The 16810-nt window shown below is 41.7% G+C and overlaps 2 protein-coding genes across 12 annotated transcripts in view; one reads left to right on the top strand and one right to left on the bottom strand.

The window, feature by feature from the left end:
- Positions 1-1988, top strand: part of STRBP (spermatid perinuclear RNA binding protein) — a 198700-nt gene extending 196712 nt beyond the window's left edge. For all 5 annotated transcript variants that reach the window (XM_059891235.1, XM_059891236.1, XM_024998627.2 and 2 more), the window contains exon 18: positions 1659-1988. In XM_059891235.1, coding sequence (XP_059747218.1) covers positions 1659-1780 — 122 coding nt within the window. In that variant the 3' untranslated portion in view covers positions 1781-1988. The remainder of the gene's footprint in view (positions 1-1658) is intronic.
- Positions 1-16810, bottom strand: part of RABGAP1 (RAB GTPase activating protein 1) — a 169299-nt gene that overhangs the window by 15261 nt on the left and 137228 nt on the right. For all 7 annotated transcript variants that reach the window (XM_059891253.1, XM_005213132.3, NM_001191409.2 and 4 more), the window contains 6 exons: positions 15776-15901; positions 15032-15175; positions 13447-13488; positions 13081-13209; positions 2759-2851; positions 2240-2350 (listed from right to left, as the gene is read on the bottom strand). In XM_059891253.1, the coding sequence (XP_059747236.1) occupies positions 2240-2350; positions 2759-2851; positions 13081-13209; positions 13447-13488; positions 15032-15175; positions 15776-15901 (645 nt within the window). The remainder of the gene's footprint in view (positions 1-2239; positions 2351-2758; positions 2852-13080; positions 13210-13446; positions 13489-15031; positions 15176-15775; positions 15902-16810) is intronic.

Here is a 16810-nt window from a genome sequence, read left to right as displayed (position 1 = left end):
AACACAAAGTTGGAGGATTCACATGACCTGATCTGAAGATTGGTAACACTGCAGTAATTAAAACAGTGTGGTACTGGCATAAGGATAGACATAGACATCAATGGAGCAGATATAGAATCAAGGAGACCCGTACATACAGGGCCAATCGATTTTTGATAGAGGCCCAAGTAATTCAATGGGGAAAGCTTAGCAACTTGCTCAAGGTCAGAGAACTAGAATGCAGGAGAGCCAGAATTCCAATCCCAGCAGGTCTGCCACCAAGTCTGTTTCCACCGCTCTCCCCTTAGTCTAGAGAGCAGCCATGCAGGAGAGGACACAGACGGGGCCTTACACAGGCTCCCTCTCAGTCTTGAGCAACAATGTCAGGCCCCATTTCATAGAGGACAAAGCTTGGGTGGGGTCACCTACAGACTCACTGGGTGACTGGGGATTTCTCCATAGCTGCTGTGTGATGGACAAGTCACAGAAGTGACAGGTGAGGAATAACAAAAATGACATAAAATTAACTGGAAATACAACGAGGGTTCTGGAAATCCTATAAGCCACAAACCAGAGCTTTTCTCTGGGATACAGAAAGGGAAGTATGAAAAGGCATGAAGAAGTTCTTTCAAAAATCTAACACCCTGAAGTCGAATAATGGTGAAAAGACCGCACATTCTTCACTTCAGAACCTAGCTGATTTTCAGTGATGATCCAATAGAAATGAGAGAAAACTAACTTGGAAAGGGACTCAATGTTTAGTGCAGAAACATCCATCTTCTCAGCACTGGTGATGGCTGGACATGGGACCTCAGTTTGCTATTTCTGAGCCCGAGAGGCAGCAGGGGTCCTGCTCCTCTGAGCCAAGAGTGTCAGGCCAACTGGGTTTCAATCTAAGGGCTCTGCCACTGATTAACACTGGGACTGTGTAAGACATTTAGCCTCTTCTGGCCTCCTCAGTGAAACTGTATCCCTTGTACAGGGTTTCCTGGAGAGTTTAACATTAAGTACAAAGTACTGTGCAGCACCTAGAACTCCTTAAGGGTTTGGGAAACATTCTGAAAGTAGTATATTTTTGGTGTAGTTATGACATCAAATCACAGCTTCTTGTTTCGTATTTACTTTGGAGGGAGTGTGGCATCACAGATAAAGCCTGGACATTCCAATTAGATGCACTTGGGTTATATTCCTGGCTCTGCTTCTTCCTGGGTGCCTTCCTCTCTAAGAGAATATGAACCAGTAGATACCGCATCTCTTTCTCTTCATCTGATGCGTGAACCACTTGGAGAATCTAATGAAAGCATAGACTGCTGAAGAAATACAGTAGCACACAGGATTTTCATACATGTTTGGTAGATGTCAAGATCTTGTGAAATTCATATATCCTATGGTGTTCAACATATTATGTAAGTTCCTTGTAAACCCTCAACAGCCTAAGCCTGTCTCTGGAAAAATCAATGAGCAGAAAAGTGACAGGAAAATCTAAGTCAGGTGCTGCCAAACTCTGTCCAAGTGCCAAGTCCAGCCTGCCACCTATTCTCCTAAATAAAGTTTTACTGGAACACCACCAAGCTCATCTGTTTATTTATTGTCTATGGCTCCCTTCCGTGACAATGGCAGAGTTACATAGTTGCAACAGAGACCATATGGCCCACCAAGTCATGTCTGTCTCTTTACAGAAAAAGCCTGCCAACGTCTGACCTCAACCATGAACGAGAGAGTGCGCTATGGGAAGCCTGCAGTACAGAAAATGGACGACACCCTGCCAGGAATGCCATCAGCTCAAACTTTTCAAGATTAGGAGAAGCAAAGAAAAACAGAACATCTGCCAGCAGAGATTCCTGATGAAATCGCAAGCGGTGGAGGCACTGGGCTTTATTACAACTGGCAGTGATTATGCAAAAGGCACGTGGTATCCAGGATGACAAAATCTGTTCTTGTGTTAGGGGTAAGTTAAGGAAATAACAGTGATTAAATGCTACTGACAACTGTAATAGCTGAAGAATCAGCCACAGAGGTCTTTCAATCAATGTCTGGAGAGGTGTTCAGGGACTGCATGTATAATGAGAGAAGAGTGTGCAAAGGAGGGCTTAATGAGATCATCAATGACCCCTGAAGGAAAGGAAGGAACTGTACCGACAAGAGGAGGTCCTCATGAGAGGGAAACACTAACTAGAATAAACACAAAAACTTCAGGATTTCACCTGATTAAGGGAGAAGTGTCTCAACATAAGCATCTTTTCAGACAAGGGAGACTTACGTTATCCAGGTCTTTTCGCAGTGCAATCTTGCTGGTCACCAGCTCATGGGCTAAGTCATCATTTTCCTGTTCCAACCTCATGTTAGCTTCTTGTAGGCGCCTATTCTCTCGCTGATGGGTGGGGAGAAACCAGTTGTAGACATAAAGATCAGATGGAAACGACAACTTTTCAGGTTAATTCTCAAAACTAATTGCTGAGACCGACGGGAATCTGGGGAGATGTGGCTGGCCCCAATGTGCTGCCAAGCAACAGTTCCTTCCTTGCTGTCTCCACTGATTCAATTAACCGTCAGGCAGTTACTTGTTACTGTGACAAAAGCCCAGGGAACTGTAACAAACCAGACAACTAGCATGAAGTGAAACAAGTCTTGCTTTCTCATTTGCAAACTCAAAACTGAAACTGGAACCTAGAAACAGTGAAACTAAATTTTAAGCAGAGCTCACTAAAACTAATTATAGGCACAATTATCTGAAGTGAAAGGCTGAAGGCACTTCACATCACTTAGGCCATAAACAAACCTCAAATCGCTCGATGGGGTCTTCTTGTTGGGCCTGCTGTTCCCTCATGGTGTGATACTCTTTTTCGTATTTTTTCAACTTCTTCTGACTAATCTGTAGGATAGAGCACAGCACAAATTAAAAAGCATCAGGAAGAGGTGGGTGCTTCAAGGCTTGCATTGAAGACCAAGATCTCTACTGACCTTGGCATCCCAAGTTAACCACCAAAGTGGTATTTCCTGCACATAAGCTCAGAAACTAAAATTCTTACTCAAATTTAGGGGTTTGTGGGGGGATAATTGGTTCCTGAAGATTTTACCAAGGGTGTCAGAATGAACATCCAACAGATGACCCCTCCTGTCTGAGTTCTAGGTCTGATTATCCGTCCTCTCCCTCCTCCTCACACACCATTTTCTTCAGCACATACCAGCAACGCTGCAGGGGCTTCCATTCTGTGACCTCACAACCTCTCCATAAGGTGTGGTATTAATAGCCTCAATTTATAGGCAACTTAACTGAGAAGTAAAGAAGTTAGGTAACTTGACCACAGCCACTCAGTTAGGGACTGGCAGATTCAGGATTTGCGCCAGGCCATTAGACACCATCCGAGTCCAAGCTGTAGCCACCTCACTATCTACCTCCTACCACTTTCCTTTCCATTAGCACCTTCTGTGCTGCCTTCAAACAGGCATACTTCTCTCTGCCCTTAAACTCTTCCATCTCATTAAACTACTGTCCTCTTTCTCTCAAGCTTTTTCTTACCAACTACTGCAAACCGCTATACTGCTGACTCATACACCTAACTTTTAGCCCCGAGTTTCAGGTTAATTGGGCTTTCCTGGTGGTTCAGATGGCAAAGAATCCACCTGCAATGCAGGAGACCAGGGTTCAATCTCTGGGTTGGAAAGATCCCCCAGAGAAGGAAATGGCCACCATTCTAGTATTCTTGCCTGGAGAATTTCATGGACAGAGGAGCCTGGCGGGTTACAGTCCATGGAGTTGTGAAAGCACTGAACATGACTGAGCGACTAACACTTTCCAGGCTAATTAGGCATCTCAGAGCTAGTCTAGTCCAATTTCCTTATTTTACAGATGAAAAAACTGAGGTGCAGAAAGGGGATAGGACAGGCCCAAGCTTGCAGCAGGCTCATGTCAGCATCTCCTAGTCCCTGCTCATTCTTCCCTTTCCCTTGAGCTGCCTGGTGTTCCTCTACCATTGATTCTGCGGACGCATGCCCCAGTCGGCTGTTTACAGGTATGCCCCAATCAGAGATTACTCTTGGAGTTTGGCTGCTGCGCAAAGGGAGGCAGCCAGGAACCTACCAGCACTATGCCCTCGCTGCAGTCTATAAAGACGCCCACTAAACACCAATGGGGTGAGGCTGCAAGCTGAAAAGTGGCATCCCTAAGCCTAGATCTTCTATGTTAAGGCTAATGCTGGGGCAAATTTTTATTATGTGTGTAACTGATTCACAAAGAAAGCACCTAAATAAAACATCTGTGTGATCAGTAAATTCATAAACAATCTGAACAAATCAATAGTAGAGGAACAGAAAACTGAGGCTTGTGGGTGGTCAACACTTCCTCCCAGTACTCTCTGCTGTCAGTCTGTGTAAATGACAAGGGCGGGCAGAGATAAAAGGCTCCTCAAGTGCTTTGTAAAAAAGAAACCTGATGCCAAACCCTACAAAACATTCTCACGAGTCTTCAGGATCCTTCGACTTTTCATTCTCATGCTGTGGTAACAAAGAATGAACATTTCCCCCATAACCATACATTTGGTTAGTTACAAAATAATGTCTTCTACATCTCCTTATCCCTTATTATAAATGTCTCATTCTTAGAGTAAAAGGGTGGGTTCCCCCTCAGCATATAACCGAAGCTGGTGTGTAGTGAGTGCCCTGTGAGTGCCAGACCCTGTACATGTGTTATCTCACCTGGTTCTTACATTTTTGTGACAGGACATGGGCATGGCTCTGTGTGTTTACTAGGTTTTTCACATTTTCTGCATTGAGGACGAATTACATTTCTAACTGAGTTAACAATGTGACTGCTGTTTAAAAACAATGCTCATAAGTTGGGCTCCTCTGAGACAGAGCTCTGGCATTCTTTCCACGGACTGCGCTGCTCCGGAACTCTGACTGCTTTCCTAATTTTCAGCCTCACTTCTCGGTCTCTCTCTTCCTCCCTCTTTCCCTTAAATGCCTTAACTCCAACCCCATCACACACACAAAATAAACACAACGCTGCTCACAGTGGGTTCACAGCTGACTCTGACTTCCAGAGTGTGTGGCTATATGGCCAACTGGCTCAAGCTGCCTCTGAGACAGAGACTTGCTGAGAAAGACTGATGCTTGATAACTGAGTGAGGAATGAGAAGTATCAGTAGGAAAAGCAGCAACTCCAGTGTCCTTATGAGGCTGCACCCAGGACAGACCAGTGCCTCTCAGCCTGCATACCCCATCATTAGCGCCTTCTCCAGGTCAGAGACAGGCCTCACTTGCTGCTGTCCCTGCCCTGCAGAGAGAGAGTGCCCAGGCATGCTTGCTAAATGAACGAGAGACGACCCCTCACTCCATCCCTTAGCACTGACCTGTCTTCTAAATGGAAATGGCAACCAAAGCTAACAGACGCTTCAAGCCTGGTCCCTTGGCCTGTGCAACCTGGTGTCCAGATCACTCCTGTTCACCTTTGAGATCAGAGCTCCAGATCACTTCTTTAGTGAACCCTTCCTGACACCCTCTTTCCCCATCAGGCTAAGTCTTTCGTTTTATATTCTCATAGCATAAAGCCAAATCCTCCATGGTACCTGTCCAAGTCCACGATTATTTATTTATGTGCTTACATGACTGTCTGTCTTCCCACTTGGAAAGAGGCCACATCTGTTCTGCTTACCAGCATCTCTAGTGCCCAGCTCAATGCCTGGAACATAATCAGAACTTAATAGTCAGCTGCTGAACAAATCAAAGCCAAAGGCCTTCCTTTTTTTTTTTTTTTAAATCTAATAAGGATGCAAGAAGGGGCATTTATTTATCCAGTAGTTGAGCCTCACTATGTGCAGTATTCTTTGCTAGGCATTAATGATACAAAAATATACACAGATCAGGATATGCAAACTCCACAAGGGCAGGAACTCTGTGCACTGTGAAACTCCTAATGCCTGGCACACAGGAAGCATGAAAATACTTAATGAAGAGACACAGCTCCCACCCTTAAAAGTCCAGGGTTCATTTTGTCTGTCTCTTACTTCCACCACTGCAGTTTTAACTAAATTCAAGAAAAACAGAAGTGATGGAATAAGCCCCTGAGCTCCAAATCACACCCACTGTTGGCTGACTCCCATCAGAAGGCTGTAGAAGTCACAGTTTCACACATTTGCCCTCCAAGAAGGTTAAATTTGAAATCTATTTAAATGTACTTTCAAGGAGGAAAAAATTCTAATCATTTCCTGGGCTAAGGCTAAATCTGCAATTTAGGTAAAACCAACTGTATACCTCATCTCAATTAGTACAAGATTCTTAACACTGTTTGAGACGGCATCACTTTTAATATCCCCTGAGAGCCAAGGTTCCCACTAAAAAGCACAGATGCTAACTCCACCCCCACCTTGCTCCCAGCAACAAAACATTCTACATACCATTTCAGAACGCTCATGGGCTCCCCTGAGGCCCATCCATAGTCCCAGGTTAAGAAACCCTGAATTAGAGAGAAGGTGGACACTTGGAACATGCCAGTTGGATATTTTGGTAGAAGTTAAAAAAAAAAAAAAAAAAAAATTCAGCCTAAAACACCTTTTCCTTGGTCACTCACTTGTCATTAATCTGTCATAGGAAGTGGATAAGGTTCTCTCTTAAAACACGTGCTACTTGCCTTGGGAAAGCTGGCCCCTGACCAGCCCCTGGAATAGGCAGGGATGTCCTGGCCCATGCTGCTGGCCTGGGTGGGAGGGAGACAGAACTACTGGGCACCTAGAGCGTGTACTGAGCAAGCTTGAGTCCTGACTCCACCGATGACTAACTGTGTGACTGAGGGCAAGCTACCTTATCTCAGCCTCAGCGTCCTCATCTGTGAAAACCCCAACTGTCCTTATGAGAAGTGCTGTTGTGAGGATCAAATGATATAATGCACATAAAGAGCTGAGAAGAGTACCTGGCACACAGTGAAGTCTTTTAAATAAAGAGTTGCTATGACTTCTTATTATCATCTGCATCCTTGCCCTGAATCTGAGGCAGCCACCTTCTGAACATGTGCTGCAAACAGGAAGCCATTCAAACAATGTCCATTTAACACAGAAGAGTAGAAACAGGCTGCTTGTGGGAAACAGGAGCTCAGTTTAAAGTTCGGCTCAGAGGCCCCTGCAAAGGTCAGAATCCCTGCTGGGCTGCACTCAGAAAACCCAGCGCAGGAGAGAGCCTGGAGGCTAGCAGCTCTGCACGACAGGGGTGGAGCTATGCTGTGTGGGTGAGTGGGTACACAGGAAGAGTCTGGTACATGAAGGAGCTCCTGACCCCAGAGTCCTCACTGCTAAACAAAGAATTCTGACACAAGCCCATCTTCCCTTTTCAGTTAGTGAATAAAAGAACCTGAGATTTACGTAGGACTTTCAACCTAACCTCTACGCCTACTATTTTCTTTAATCCTCCAAGTAACTTTCTGAGATGGGTGCAGCAGGGATCCTCACCCTCACTGCTGTAGGGAGCAGTGAGGACCCCCCACTGCACGCCCTGGGGAATGGAGCCCTACTCAGGTAAAGTGACTTGTCTGAAGTAAAAGACCCAGTCTGTTCAGTCGCAGTGCCAGCATAAGGAAACAAATCTGGGGTGGTTCTTGTTTCTTATTCCTCTCTGTAGCTGAGCTCAGTGTATTCTTGGCATAGAAGACAATCTACAAATGCTTGTTGATATGAACTGACTTAAGGAAAGCAGATACCTGGGCAGAGGACATCAAAACCTGGTGGGCCAGAAGAGCACTGGTGTGTCACAGAGCAGCTGCGATGTTAAAGGCATCACCTTATTTCTTTCTCTACAACCCCTTGTGCTAACCTACCTAAGACAAAGCAGAGGCAGAACCAGGCTGACAGCCAAGGTCGGTGGGACTCCAATGCCTGCACTTAAAACCACTTGAAACAAATCAACATTCTATTTAATTTCTGAGCCTTTTTATTTAATTTGTTCAAACAGTTTAGACTCAAACTCCCTCAAAAATTACTAAATAGAATTAGGCATCCTTGTTCTACCATCAGAGTATTTTTCTAAAGTGCAATCAGCAAGTTATTAGCAGAGGACTCAAACATAGATAAGTACCAAAGGAGAGAAACTTATTAAAATAAGAAGGTGGTAACCACTGCTACCCTTTCAATAATCAGCAAACTTCAGGGTTCACTGCAGAGAAAGAGTAACCACTCAGAAGCTTCCTCATGAAATCCAATTCTAAAAGGTAGAACAAGCAAGACATAAAACTAGCCTGGTCGAGTTACACTGAAAATGGCACTCAGCGACCGTGTACAAAAGGTAAGTTTCAACACTGACACAGAGACTGAGTTATTCATCATGATATGACAAGTATCGCCAAAAATGGACCTACAGAAGTGGCTCCTGACTCATTCATTCACTCCCCCAGGCACAGTAAAGCACAATGATGATAAGCACTGACTTCAGAGTCTGAAATTCCCGGGATCTAATCTCAACACCATCCCTTACTAACTTTGTGCTGGCTGGGAGTTTTCTTCAATTTTCTAAGCTTCAGTATACACATCTATAAAATGACCTCACATAGGGCCTCTAAGGATTAATTCACGATGTGTAGATACTATGCAAGGCTTCTGTGAACATATCAAGAAAAAAGACCAATAAAGTCACTATAAACACAGATCTTAAAACCCAAACACACATTAACTACACAAATGATTTAAGCAGAGAATGAAGTTCAAACTAAATACTGCTTTTAGCTCATGATTAAAAACACACCCTGAATGCAAATACTCCTAAATGCCAAAGAGTCTTCTGTTTCTCCAAATGGCAAATGGTTAGGATTATATAATTGAGAGATATTACTACTTGCAATAATATCTTTTCTCACAGGTAGTTTGAAGTCTAGCATTTTCACTTTATGTTTGAAACAACAAATTTCAATGAAGCAGTGGTTCAGAAATTCCATTTCACATTAGGCAGGATTCTACAGAACAAGGATCAAGTCTTTCTTCTTGATCTAAGAAACCCACAGAGCCATCTCTTTTGGCATGGTTCTTGCTTCTTCTAAGCCTCACTTACTGGACTTATTTTAAAAAATTCCATTATAGACACATGAAGAAACAGTTGCTCCTACATATTTCTGGAGTCAAAAACTTAAAAGACCTAATTTATTTTTTTCCCATTTCCCCCCGCTAAATATGATGCATGGGTTGCCAGGCTCCTAGGACCATTCTCGATCTTCTGGAACAATGTAAATTGAAATTGCTTTTAGATCTTGTATCATAAGTGGAAGCAATTTTTTCTGTCTCAGCTCACGGACCCATGGAGGGAGAGAAATTCAATAGACAGTTAAATGAGCTGATGTATGTGGTTAAATTTAAGATAAAGAGCAGGGGATCTATAACTCCTCAAGAAATTTAAAAAAATTCAGTCTCATAATAAACTAAGAAGAAAGAAGAAAGGGCAGGAAAGAAAGAAAAAAAGAGAGGCAAGTAAAGACAGATACAGAGCAAGATTTACAGAGACAAGGAAGACACAGAGCACAGAGAATGCAGACTGTGTGGGCAGCAGACCCACCTTGTGGCCACTTAAGATACTGCCACACCAAACTCCGTTCCTGTCGCCTTTGGCCAAAAGAGGCCATGCAACTGGCTGTCAGAAGACCCTAGTTCCAATGGGGCTTTTGTCACTGCCCAGTCAGTATCAGTTGGGTAAGTCACTTGGCTTCTATAAGCCTGTTTCCATGCTTGACTTGCCCTTCACACCTCACAGGGTACTGTGAGGAACCAATGATATTCTTACAGAATCTATACAAATATTGGAAATTACAACATTGCAACTGCTAAAACACAAAAGACAACAAGAGTCTCCTGGACTAGCATGGGAGGTAAAGCATTCCCAATTCCCATCTTAATCAGGAAGTACAACTGAGAAAAGGGAGTCACAACTTTGCTTTTACATTAAAAAATAATGGAATGGGATTGAATGAGTTACAGAGCCAATATTTCCTTTCTAAATTTATACCAAGAAACTCAACAGCTAGTTTCCAAACCATTCACATGGTAGGAATCCCCTTTCCTATGTCCAGAGGGTCTCTAAACTGCCCAAAGGTCCTATTCACTCACTGTGCCCCCCACCCCAGGCCCTCCCTGTCATGCAGTCCACACAATGCAGGGTTCATCACTGAACTTGACAATGATTTTTTTTATTTTTGAGTACACAGATTATCACTGTGACTGAAGTCTTTTGCCAATAATTGGCTATTGCCTGTATCTGCTCTAATATTATTTGGTATTAAGTATAGCTGCAAGAGTAAAACTAATAATCATCACTAACTCAACTGTACATACCATACCCCACCTTTTAGCAGAAAAGCTCATTCTCTCATGTCCTGGTGAATCTGCAGGTTTTCCAGGATAAGTCAGTTTCAAGAAAAAATTACTATTCTTCTCACCTGAAGCCATATGCAAGTAGGGAAAATCATCCAAAGTGTACCCTAACCATGTAGAGAGCTTTCCAGGACCAAAAGGAATTTTGTATCTAAGCAAATAATAATGTGAGCTGTGCGGGCTTGTTGACTTTAATTTCTTGGAAGCATAGGCAAGGAAAAAAAGACATCAGACACCTCCCATCTGGACTTGGGAAATAAAGAATCCATATATTATTAATGTGTTTCAAGCTAATGAAAACACAAAAGGTAAACCTTCGGCTAGATCTATTTTTAAGACTTGCCCAAATATCCATGTTAACACTTCTTTGTAAAACACTTGGAAGAAACTCAACAGAAAAGTCACTTATTCACTTGTCCAACCAATATTTATATGTCAGATCCTGTTCTTGTGCTGGGGATTCAGCAATAAACAAAAAAGAGAAAGTGCCCTCTGTCAGAGGCTTAATTCCAGCATGGGTAGAGGGGAACGCAGACAATAATCAAACAAATAATGTTAAGGAGAAATAAGTGAACTGTGGAAAATACAAAAGGATAGGAGATAGGGTGGAAAGAGTTGGGGGAGTGCTACTGTAGACACTGTAATTAGAGAAGGCTTCTCTGGTGACACGTTCACTGAGCCTATGACTTAAGAGGTTTGGGTAAAGCCATGTGGGCATCAAGGAGAACAACATTACAGGCAGAGAGACCAGCCAGTGCAAAGGTCTGAGGAGGGAACAAGCTTCGCATGTAAGGAGGCTGGGGTGTCTGAAGTGGAAAGCATAAGGGGGAAAAGCAGCAGCAGCTGAAACTAGCCTGTCGGAGGGGAGATGGGGCCAAGTCTTGCAGGTCAACTCAAGGACTCTTGAATTTTATTCTGAGATAAGAAGCCATTAGAGTGTTAAGCATGTGAGAGATGAGATCAAGAAGAGTCTAGGTAGAAACCACTGTGGAAGCAGGAGGACCAAGGAAATTACTGGAAAAATGCCAGAAGAGAAGGGAAGAGATGATTAGACTAGGGCATGGGTAAGGAAGGAGTTGAGAAGTGATCAGATTCAGGATGTAGTCTGATGGCAGAGCTTGGATGTGGAGGACGAAGATGTAAAGTGTGAGAAAGAGAGTAGGAGGGGCTGGTATCACGTTTTCAGGTCTGAGCAACCAGGTCCTACAAACAGGAGACAGGGGCACTGAGAAAGGAGCAGGTTTTGGAGGGGAGGGGAAGAAATCATAAGCAAATAAGAGGCAGCACCTTCCTGTATGTAAACCAGGTAGAAAGAGTAGCTCTAAGAAGTTCAGAGCTCACGTGGCTCTGTCCTTTCCACAAAGCCATCATCAGTGTTACTGAAAAGAGTTTGTCTGCTGGAAAATCCAAGAAGGGAATACTCATAGTAGTCGCCATTGTTTCTTGAACCCTTACTCATCACCTGGCATGAAGGTAAACACTGTACACACACTGTGTTAATCCTCACATATGAAAACACTCATCACAGCACCTGGCACATGGTAAAATACCACTACATGTTAACCATGGGACTTGTTAAGTATGTAGCATTTAAATTTAATAACTTTAATGACTGATTTCTGGAAGTTCTATTTCCTTTTTTTGTTGTTCAAATCCCCCATTCACTTTACATCAGGATTCCTACCATTTCTCAGTCTAACAGGTAGTTTTACGTATTCTTGCTTTTATAAACAGGCCATTCCAAAGTCCTAGCTTTATGCAGAGACTCAGTTTCAGCTGCCTCCGGAAGGCCCCAAATCATGTCATAACTTCATGAGCATTAATAATCCTAACACACAGTTTGGTCCCACATTCCCTTGGGATGCTCTTTTATTATCACACACATGAGCTTTAAGCAACTTTGTTTCAGGCACCTGGACATTTCTCCTTTTTCTTTCAAGTTCATCCAGGTATTTAAACATTTCTTGGGTCATACTTTATTTGGCATCTCCGAATGTTTAAAGAAGGGTAGCCTGAACTAGCTCACTATGACATATAACCAGAACCAGAAGTCCAATAATACCTTACAGATGAGGAAACGGTGCCTTAAATAGGTCTGTGCTCTATGCAGCAGACAGTGAAGCTTCTCTCCTGACACAGAGGTTACAGTTTTACCCTCTGGAGTCACACCAAATAAACGTGACAGTCAGCCTTTTATGCACCCTATAAGCATCTCAATACAGCTATTTATTCTGTCTTCCATTTGCCTCCATCCTTCACATTCCAAACTAAACTCCCTCAATTATTTTTTCTTCTTTAAAAACAAAACTTTCATAACATGAACACGAGGAGATTCCTTTTTTTCAAACCTTAAAATAATACAAATCATAAATGCTCCACTGGAAGCGATAAACAGTGAATGGGTTTCCTTCATGTATTATTATTTTCATTTTAGGGAATTTATGTCCACAACAACAAAAACTGAAAGTTAAAGGATGACACAATACAAATCATGAAACCTGAGTTCTGCCACTAACTAGCTATACAAAATTAGGGGGCTTTGTGCTTTGGTTTGTCTTCAAAATTGGAATAATAATTCTTTCCCTAGAGTTCAAAATGGGGAAAGCAATGAGATTAATTCATAGGCTGTAATATATATGAAACAATTTAGAAAATTATACAATACAAAGGAAAACATTATTAATGTGCTATAAATGTTGACAGTTTTATCAGGAAGAGTGAGACACTAACAAAATAATCTACATTAATGCAAAAATGACTTTACCTTCATGTTGCAAGCTAGTTCCATTAGTTTTTTTGCATTTTCTTCTGAGCGGTATCTCTTAGGAAGCTGAACCCTGAAGAATTTCAGGGCACCTTCAAAGTCTGTCAGTAGCAAGTCATCTTTGGAAGTCTTGAAGAAAGAAGAAAACACAACCATGTACAGAAAAGAAGCTTTTTTGCTATAAAGATGCTCAAGAAGTATTTCATAATCCCAGCACCTTTATAATCCCCAGAAGGTAACTCTGTAGCCTTTGCTAGAGCTGCGTGCATGTGTCCACTGTCAGGGACAGTGCTAGAGCACAGCGGCTACTTACGATGAGATCAGAAATGCCAGATAGCCCAGCTTACAAACAAGTGTGCACTGTACCTTTAATAACCCAAGGGCGACGTTAAATATAACACTTATTCCCTAAAAGAGAAAACAGAGAAAACATTTTCAGTGTTTAGAACTGGACTAACTATTAAGCTATTTGTCTTCAGAATAGCCCGCAATTTTAGAGAGATTGTAAAAACTTGAATAAAGAAATGGAGTATCTTGAAAATATTTTGGAAAATAAAAATTACAGGGCCACCAATGAAAAACTAAAGGTAGACCCAGTTTCCCATTCTTCTGAGAGAAGGGCTTTTCTACAGCTATTTTGACAGTTCAAGAATGCTTTCCAAAGTATACTATGCTTCCAAACTAAAAGATTAGTCATAAAATTGTGATCCCTCGTGAAATAACGCCTGGTGTCTCTTCCACTGCCCACTCGAAGGACAACAATCACCCTGTCCAAGAGTCCTATGTCCCAGAAATGAATCTGCTCAGGGTTCCCTCCAACCTGCCTTTCTTCATCTAATCATTCTAGGAGTGCTGGGGCAAAGGACAGCTGAGGGGAGGCACCAACATCTGCTGACCAAGTTAAACTTTAAAAGTTTCTGGGCCTCAGTTTCTATAACTAATAGTCTCCCAATGGTTTTCTGAGCTAATTAGCTCAGAAAGTTTAAGTTACTCAGCCTGTCACCAGACCCACAGTAATTACTTAATAGTTGTTTATAATAGTGAAAAACTAGATAAAGGTTTGCGATTAGGAATTGGTTACATAAATTACGATCTATCCAAAGAATGGAATATCTGACAGTAAGTAAGAGTAATGGTATATTTCTGGAATGCTGTTTTCTTATGTTTCAAGCTAGACAGAAGATACAGATTTTTAAATGGATTTTTGTATGTTTTAAATATGGGATAATTAAACAAAAAGGAGGATGGTACAGATGTATGTGTCTATAGATATTCAAGTATGAGATAAAAATAAGTTACTGAATAGCATATAAGCATAGTCATATTTTATATGCATATAAAGTCATAATATATATACCATATGAAAAAACTGTTCCACACAGAACTTACACATACACATATATGAAAACACACAAAAAAAGGCTGAAAGAATATACATTAAATGTTAAAAGTAGTTTTCCTTTAGACTGGGATCAGAAGTATTTTCACATCATTTTGCTTATACTTTCTATAACAAACATGTATTATTTTTGAAATTAGCTTTTTCTTCTTAGGCACACCCTCCAAAACCTAAGACTAAGCTGTGGCAAAGACTGTTATTTACTATAACATCTATTTTCTTTTAGTAATAGACTCTCAAGTTTAAGAAAATTTCTAGGCAGCTTAAAAAAAAATTATCCTTAGCAGCTAGGGATATGTGGTCATGTACCTAAGTTCTGGCCAACAAGAGGTTAAGTGGAAATGCAGGTGGAAATTCCAGGAAGTGTCTTTTAAAAGAGGGGGTACACCTCCTCCGAACCCCTAAACTTCCTAGCTTAAATAAAGAGATAGTGTTTGGACCACTCATCAGCCATACAGAACAGAGCTGCACTCTGGGCAAGGCAGTTACTGCCTGTGACACAGGAGGGAAACTACCAACAAAAGCTTAAGTGCTGTGGCCTCTGATACGCACCTCACATAAAAGCAGGTCGATGATATGGAAGACCATGTACAGAGGGAACTTCGCAGTGAAGAGCGTAAGAAACCACTGGGAGGCATACATGTGCGCTTCAAGGCTTATGTCCAGGAAGTGGTTGTACAGGTCAGGGATGTACTCCTGAAACAGCAGACTGATTAGCTTTATGCACATATGCAGCTGTTTAACTCTCACTCAGGAGGCTCATAAATCTGCCAACAATAGGTCAAAAATGTCATATATTTGTGTTTTTATAAAAACTGAAAAAGTGCTCAGAAGAACACTTATCATCTGGTATGAGACTGGCACTGGACTCTCATTTTCAGTTCACAAAGCAGCTCTGAAGAGGAATCCCCACTTGGTGACAAGTATCTGAAAGGACAGTTTTTCTAAGTTATGAAATGTTTGGCAAAGTTTGTTTCACTTTTGTTAGGAGATTCCCAACCAGTCAGCTTCAGAGCCTTGGTAAGTATTTCTAGACTGAGTTTGCTGTGTTAAAATAAAGGCTCCTACACCCATCTGATCTTCTGGGTGTTTATGAGACTGAAAACCTGGCTCACACCCATCAGGTTAACACCTTATTAATCTTGGCATCATTATTACATGGAGAGAAATGAAATACACTAAACCTGATCCTGGATGGCTAAGGAATCACTACTGCTCCTTGGCACCATTTCCTCAATCCTGTTCTTCCCAGTCCTGCACCCTTATCGGCAAATGCAAGCTGGATTCTCTTTTTACCTGCATGAGGCGCTCCAACTGGTAAAATTTGCAATGCAAATCTTCAAAGTTTTGTTTGAAAAGTTCCCTGAGACCATAGTCAAACATGATCTTGACCAGAACACTGAATGCTTGTTCCTCAGGCATCTGTAACAGGGAAAGAGGGAATGGGTGGGAGGATCAAAAATACATACAGAAGTTTTCTCAGTATGTAAAATTCATCCCTAAACTCTCTTATTTGAATACTAGGAAATTTAGTGGTATGCAGTAACTCAGATCTCAGTTGTGTTATGTTTTATAACATTCATTCTTTCAACCAGGAAATATTTAATAATGCCTACTCTATGTCAGACACTGTTGCTGTCCTTGAGGAGCCTCTCATACAATTAATAACTAAATCTCCTACAATAACTAAAATGAATTAGAAAGATCAGTGGGAACACAAGAACAAAAAAGACTGAGTATTCCAGAGGGAGCTAGGAATAGGCTTTAGAGGGAGGACAGGATTCGAACTGAGTAAGAATAGGCCTACTACACGAGTATATGTTTCACCTTCCCCAAATCACGAGACCTTTGTTAAATCATTTTACCTCCTTAACTGTGAATTCATTTCAGTAAAAATGTTCTTCTTCCTCATTGTTGCTAAAAACATGGCTAGTTACAGAAGAACCTTATGTATTCTAATATTTGGAGTAATGCTTCAGGTATTATAGTAACGCTTGCAGTAACACTTAAGATACTACAAAAAGCTTCCCTCACTTCACTTCTATTTACAAACGCTACCACTTATATATCTTCCGTAACTTTACGGAAAAATATCTTCTTGAGAACTTGGCAAATGTCTAGTTTTCAAAATATAAAAAGAACACTGGAAATATTTAAGGCATGATGTGACCACAGCAAGCTTCTCAAATGTCAGGAAGGTGAATGGGTTTCTGTTGAAGACGACGACGACGGTGGGCTGAGCAAAGAAACTGGGAATAAAGCAAAGCTAAAGAGCAAATCAGACTAAGTAGTGAAATGAGAAAAGGATAGCAAATCATTGTTGGAAAGGTA

Source organism: Bos taurus, chromosome 11 (genome assembly GCF_002263795.3).
Source record: "Bos taurus isolate L1 Dominette 01449 registration number 42190680 breed Hereford chromosome 11, ARS-UCD2.0, whole genome shotgun sequence".
Taxonomy (NCBI): domain Eukaryota; kingdom Metazoa; phylum Chordata; class Mammalia; order Artiodactyla; family Bovidae; genus Bos; species Bos taurus.
Note: the sequence above shows the minus strand (reverse complement) of the source record. Positions and strands in the feature narration are given on the sequence as shown.